This window comes from Protopterus annectens, chromosome 6.part0 (genome assembly GCF_019279795.1).
Source record: "Protopterus annectens isolate FY-2018-M chromosome 6.part0, PAN1.0, whole genome shotgun sequence".
Taxonomy (NCBI): domain Eukaryota; kingdom Metazoa; phylum Chordata; order Ceratodontiformes; family Protopteridae; genus Protopterus; species Protopterus annectens.
Genome location: NC_056737.1, coordinates 808,619,816 through 808,627,118, shown reverse-complemented (window position 1 = coordinate 808,627,118; position 7,303 = coordinate 808,619,816). Strand labels below are relative to the sequence as shown.

The 7,303-nt window shown below is 39.1% G+C and overlaps 1 protein-coding gene across 1 annotated transcript; it reads right to left on the bottom strand.

Annotated features, from left to right (window-relative positions):
- Window positions 1-246: 246 nt before the first annotated feature.
- Window positions 247-5,176, bottom strand: SIX1 (SIX homeobox 1). Its single transcript, XM_044074486.1, has 2 exons — window positions 4,271-5,176; window positions 247-1,085 (listed from the first exon to the last, which is right to left on the bottom strand). Exons 1-2 carry the CDS (start codon window positions 4,828-4,830, stop codon window positions 791-793), a joined length of 855 nt encoding a protein of 284 aa, XP_043930421.1. The 5' UTR covers window positions 4,831-5,176; the 3' UTR covers window positions 247-790.
- Window positions 5,177-7,303: the final 2,127 nt, after the last annotated feature.

The following is a 7,303-nucleotide window of genomic DNA, read 5'->3' as shown; positions in this document are numbered from 1 at the left end:
CTCAGCTAAAATTGTATCACAGTTAGAGGTTTCTAGGCAAAATGCAAATATTCCCAACATGAAGATATATGTGTATAAACTCCAGAGACCAGCAATAAAATAAAACTCATACAGAGACACAGGCAGACACACGCAGACTCACAAATTCACTCATATGTCTTGATACAGTAAGGGTCAATAAATATAACCTAGCAATTATTTTATTGCACTCTGCAATCCAACGTTTTAAAATAAAAGCAGCAGTCGTACAATAATATTATCGAATTTTATTTATTATAAACTACTTTAAAATCTCTTTGACACTAAATATGAAAAAAGTGTAAACTCCAAGACGTATTGTTCTGCAAGTTATTTATCTCAGGGATTCAAATACGCCAGAAGATTTTTTTCCGCAAAAGTCTTCCTTGCATCAGTTCCACTTTTTTAGTCTGACAAAAATCATAAATTAAAAGAAATATTCTTTAGTCTGGTTAAGTAGTACTTCTTGTTTGTAAAGTTGTATGAATGGAACATTTGGTGGATATATTATCCCTTTTATTTCCAGTATTTGGCTATACTTGCAGGGAATATGCCAATATAGTTAAGAGCATTAAACAAAGACGGCGATGATGTGGCGAAAATAATATTAGCCAAGCTTCTGCTGAGTGTAACAAGGCATTCAAATATCAAAGAATACCACGCACAGTGTTAAGTACCGTCATGTAAAGTGTCCAGTCCTTATTATATGTACAAAGTTGTGGTCCATGTATGTTCAAGTCACTTTCCATAGTTACTTTGTGGAAGGAGGACTTCAGGATCCCAAATCCACCAGGCTGGAGGTGAGAGGCCCAAGTAAAGAGTCCTGAAGCTGATGCTGATGGCCCTGAAGATTGTGATTACTCTGCGTAGGAGGAAGACCGGCAAGTGAGTAGCCCGAGTTCGTTGTGTGGTTCAAGTTGCCTTGCAATAACAGCACTGAGTTCTGGTCTGGGCTTTGTGGGGGTGAGAATTCTTCTTCTGAGCTAGAGATGAGTGATTTACCTCCATCCAGAGGAGAGAGCTGGTTTTGTTTATTTGTTGAAGTGTTGTTGTTTTCGCTGTTCTCCCTGTGGTGTGGGGAAAAATCAGAAATAGCACGTGTTAATTTTAGCAAGTACTTCTTTAGAAATAATGTTACAATTTTAGGAGATGTAAGGAAAAGACAGGAAAAATTAAATCTAACACACAAGATAAGTTTACATTAACAAAACCGTCATAAATAACAAAACAGAATGCTATCATGAAGTGACAGAGACATGTATGTTTACAATAAAGCAAACAAAAAGCCCAAAGAGCAAAAATAGTGACCACTATGCACCTGGTGGATTTGGGATCCTGAAGTGCTCCTTCCACAAAGTAACTATGGAAAGTGACTTGAACATACAAGGACCACAACTTTGTACATATAATGACTGGACACTATATATATATATATATATATATATATATATATATATATATATATATATATATATATATATATATTATTTATGTTTTAATCACAACTGACTGTGTAAAGGTGTTACTACTGGCAACTTACAGCGAACGCCATTCCTTTGGGACAGTTTTGTGCATGTAAGCAGATTGGATTTTCAGACAGAAGGGGGGGGGGGGCAATAAATTTAACCTTAGAACACACTGCAGCTGCAATGTCCAGAAAACTTGCACCACTCCTCAAATGGATTGCTTGTATACCTGTGTACGAGTGGCTGACCTCACAACTGTACCTCATTTTGTGCATCAGGTTCTTATTCTGCGCTATACAAACTCATTTTCCACAGTGAAATGGTTTATAGTTTGTTGCAAATTCACTGTTAAGATTTTTAAGCAAATATGCCTAATAAGTAATACCGAATCATTAGCAAAACAAACTGTATGAATAAGCAGCACATTGTATCTTCAACACTGTATTAATGATAAACAAGTTAAAACTATAAGCAAAAGCTCTGCATATTGTCAGTTTGCTCCGCATGCTAAGAAGAGCCTGTGAGAGACAGAGAGATGTCTAAGGTATGTATGAATGACTAGAGCATAGGCTGTGCTTTGTGGGAGATAGAAAGTTTCTTCTTGAAGACATCAGAGTTCAACCGTTAAAGTTTATATATCATGTTTCAGAATGACAGGTGTGTTCCGAATGAAATACATGTTTTGCGATGCTAATTCGATAAAATTAAGTAAAACCATCACTTCACTTTCAAGGTGCCCTGTCGGAAGTTGGAGCCTCGATAATTTCTCGTTGTTCCCAGGACAGCAGATAACGGTCCTCGAACTTACAACGGGGACTGCATTATCAGGAAAGAATTGTGTGACTAACGCTCTGCCATTTTACTTTTGTTTGTGGGTGATTCTAATCTTCTTCATGTGAGGACTTTGTTACAGCCACACAAAAGTTAATGCTTTTAGCAATGGGGTATTATAAAGGGCTCATAACAAAAACCTGGATTTGACACCCCATTCATAAAGCTTATTTTTTTCTACAGAGAATGACCATTACTTAAGGCAAACGGCAACAAATGGTAGAGCGCACGGCTTTTACTGGCTTGAAAGTGAAACGAAATAAAAGCTAAAACATACTGAAACAGACTGTGTTGAATCCCACAGACTAACTTTAGCTTGACTCTTTACGAAGACAGTGACTGAATATCAAGCAGGAAAGTTTGATAAAGGTTAATACATGCAGTAAACTTGGCTTCTCCCAGTAAGTCCTAGGAACATTGACTGGCATATAGAATCTGATGCAGAATTAGGATGTGTGCTCTGTCCTTCTGTTTCAATAACACCAGTCATATAACTGCTGAATGCAGATTCTAAACTGCACTATGGACCCCCGGTAAGCCACCCAAGACCTAATTTCCAGACATCATATTTCAATCACTATATGCATGGAAAGCGAGCAACTAACTATAAATGCGAATTTGAACTGTGGCAAGGAAATTACAAGTTAGATAGCATACATTGTTTGAGCAGACAGTTTAGTATCCCAGAAAGCAACGATAAAAATATGTTTGCTTTCTGTTATCTTGCAGTCTGAGTACATCTGATACACAAGTTCTGACTTCACAAAGGTACTAGTTCATATCACCGTACATTCAATCATACATGAGGTCTGCTTAGAAAAGAAGGTTGACTTTGTGATAGGTACAGATAAAGATGTGTGCGCGTGTGTGTGTGAAGGGGAACTTTGGGATGAAGGCCGGGTACTTTTTTTGCAACCCATGCATTCCTGATAAAATATATTAATGTTTACGGCTTATCGAAACGTCGCTCCATCATTGCTTTGCTTAGTAGTCCTGCTGAGTTTATTACAAGCGTGCAGAAATGCCATTCGTGCCTCTGACTCTCAATCTTGTGTGAAACATTTGTGATCTGTGCTAGATTTCCTCATGTTTAAAGTGTACAGTGAACGTGTAACAACTTGCTATGTATTTCAGGTTTTATTTATTAAGCTTATGTACGCAGATGTAATGAATGATAATTGAGTCAACAACATGTTTAAAATCCTACTTCCGATAATTGATAGAGGTTAGAATTGCACAAATTTTAGTCACTGTAAACCAGTGACACAAATGAACTTCACTAAGCGCTATCACCCTCTTGTTCTGTAGTGAACAGCTATAATTTAACAGGGATGGCCTCACACTGCAACTCTTTCTTTCTGTAAATGTGTTACCTAGCTACTTGGCCTAAACAATTGCTTACAAGCTATGAGTGCAATATACAATTATATATTCCTAGTGCTTAAGAAAATCACCGGAACTTCAGCCAAAAACAAGTGGGATGCCGTTTGTTGCGCATATTTCTGTTTGTCTGTTTCTCTGTGAGTGTGTGTATAACAGAGAAAAAGACAGTGCAGCGCCCTCACACACCAGCGGGCGCGAACACACACACACACACACACACACACACACACACACACACACACACACACACACACACACACTTACAAATGTGAGATTTGCTTTTCTCGTCATTTTTGTTCATTTATTTTTATTTTGGGTAAGTCATATGATTAGCACAAACCTGCCCTACAAGCATACCACTTTAAACAGGGCATTTGGGAAACTTATTTCTGGAGCCAAGTGAACTCTGCCCAGGAAGGTTATTTTTAGCTGTAGAGGGTTAACTTACAGCTCTACTTTCAGTTTAAGTCAATATTTCTAAAGTATTATCTACAGTTGTTGCCTAAAATACTAATAACGTACATTTCAAACCAAACTGTAAATGTATTTATTTAGACACATTCTCTCCTTACCTCTCCTTGGCTTCTGCTGCCCTGTCTCGTTGCCTTCTGTTTTTAAACCAGTTGCTTACTTGGGTTGTTGTGAGCCCTGTGGCCTCTGCCAGTTCCCTCTTCTCCCTGGGTGAGGGGTACGGGTTGTGGGCATACCACTCCCTTAGCACACCCCGGGATTTCTCTTTGAAACAATAACTCGTCTCTTCGCCATCCCAAATGGTTCTTGGCAGGGGGAATTTTCGGCGGACTCGATACTTGCCCACGGCACCTAAAGGTCTGCCTCGCAGTTTCTCTGCCTCCACATAGTGCGCCTTCAGCCAGAGCTGCTGCAGTTTGGGGTGGTTGTGGGGGGAGAACTGGTGACTTTCTAAAATTTTGTAGAGTTCCCGGAAATTCCCTCGATGGAAAGCCACCACTGCCTTTGCTTTTAAGACGCTTTCATTTTTGTGTAAGTGATCGCAGGCTGGTAGAGACCAGAGAAATCGGCCCAACCTTTCCAAGTTCCCTCCTTGCTGAAGTACTTCACAAACGCAGGCCACTTGTTCCTGTGTGAAGCCAAATGAAGGCAACATCGACATCTCTCCACTGCAGCTTCAACGTGCACAGGCCAGCCAGAGAACTCCGCTACGCAACAGGCACAATCTAAAGGGGAGCTGGAGAGCCAAGGAGCCTCTGAGAAATCCAGCGTGATGCACCAAAACAGCAAGATTCCAGTACGAGTAACAAGTTTGTGAGGTTTAAAGTGCTTGGTGTAAGTTGTTTCTATTCCTTGTAAGTCTTAAAGGGAAAAAAAAACAGGCGGCTGTGATTGGCTGTTGCTACTGCCTTCTCTGCCAAGACGGACACAGAGCGAGCGAAATAGGGAGAGGGAGGGAGGGAGATAGAAGCCAAGCAAAGTTTGTGTCTCCCTGCCCTGCAGGGGTTGAAATCCGAGCCCCTTCTCAAGTGTCACCTAAGGGAAGCAGGCAGCTCTCGGCAAATCAATTATTACAGACCCTTTCAAACTATCCCTACCCCCCACACCACTATCCATTATCCTCTTCAAAACCTGCTCCTTTCTGATGAGCTCATATTTTAATAATGGATACGTAGTACATCGATGGATAAACGTACAGATTATATTTAAATATTGTGCCGTTCTTTCAGAGATATTGTAGCTAGATACAAAGACAGATAGATAGATAGGTAGGTAGACAGAGGCAGGCAGGTAGAACCTTTTGCTATATGCCTGCATTAAAAAGGGACAGAAAGCGCAAATATCAATGTTACACAGCTATAGGTGTAATTGAACTTTTGAATGCCCTTATCCACAGGCAGACTCCGTTATTATGCATAATAGAGATGTGAAATTTAGTTTTGCATTGACACTTTCCTCATCTGTGCTGCACTAGGATGAGGATGTAAACCAGCACTACAGGTCATTCACTGTCATTCATAATGAATATCTGTTGATCAGAATAATACTATTACTCTATTGTCAGACATAAAATAGAACTCTTAACATGTAAACATGTTATACTAAAATGGGTTTAGATAAAGGAATAGCAGGCAAACAACTCTAAAACATTTCACGAAGCTCCCATATTTATGTTTAAGCATCAGCATTTATACCTTTCAGCCTTACAGCACAAACAGTGCAGCACTTGCCGTTAGGCAAATCAGAAAGAGGAGAATTTTTAATTTATCGGAACACGAGGTGAGGTCGATAGATGTTACTACGCAAACAGACAATGCCAAGGAATCTTTGTATAGCTTTGATCTGCTACTAATATTAGAACTAATTAGCAAACCCTAAGAGCAAGGATGCATCTCAGGGCAAAAACTGTCGTACTACCCTAAATCGTGGCACTCAACGGGTGTGCTTCTGACAGGGATCAGAGCGCTTCTTCTCCTATGTCTCCTTCCCCTACACCTTTCAGTATGTTGTTAGCGGACAGATTTCTTTTGGTATATTACTGGCAAACAAAATTAGACTTCAGTAACAAACCGGACTGGCATCCCTGTTTAGAGACATCAAATTGACCATCTGTTTAATACACACGGCACTTAACTTTGCAAAAGTGCTCACTCAAGTCATTTTTCCTGTTTAAATGACATTCTTCAAAGATGGAATGATCTCTACACCTGTTAGAATTGGCAAAAATCAACCAGTCAAATCAGCTAATCATTGAATCGATAGTATTGCCAACTGAAGATTCCTGCTGTGCCTACAGTCCCCGTTGGTTTTACTTTCATAACAGGTAAACGTGCGTGCAGTATAAAAAGGGGACACGTAACCATGCACTACTGAGGTCACTAGGTTTGTTGCATCCATACTTTATTATATGACTGCTGTTTTAGGTGCAGCAACTATCAAATGCAAACTAGCTGTAGGCGTTATTCTAAGGCGCGTTATAAGTTGTTAGATATCTGTTTATGTTTTGGGTGTTTGTTGGACGTACTCAATGTTTATTTTGTGATGCTTGTAATAGTGTGAGCAGAAATTACGACGTAGTAAAAAAATCCTAAGGCTTACAGTAACATACAAGACACAGACAGGTTCTCAGCAATCAAAGTAAAGAAGTGCTCCACAGTAAAGTATGTAAATATAAGCAAGTATATCAAACTTTGTTATGGGCAGGCGGAACATTTTATTTAAAAAAAAAAAAAATAAATAAATAAATAATAATAATTTTTTGCTGGTTTCTTTACAGAAATGTTTTGTAAATACAGCATCTGGATTTGGAATGAATGCTGAAACGGAAAACTTTATAAAATTAAAGTAATTTCTACAACATAAACTGATAGCTGTTGAAAGTACAGCCCAGATAATACAGAGCTGATGACATACTTGTTACGTGGACTAGTTTATGACGATCAGACATAAACCAAAGTTCAGCGTTTGTAAAAGGGACATTGCTGAAAAGGTAAGTAGGTTCACAAATTATCACACACACATGGAAATGTTCTGGTTAAGAATTTAAGTATACAGGGCATACCTCTCAACCTCTTATAGAGTAAGAATCTGGATGAAGCCATAAATAATGGGGACAGTTTTTAAATATCGTTCTT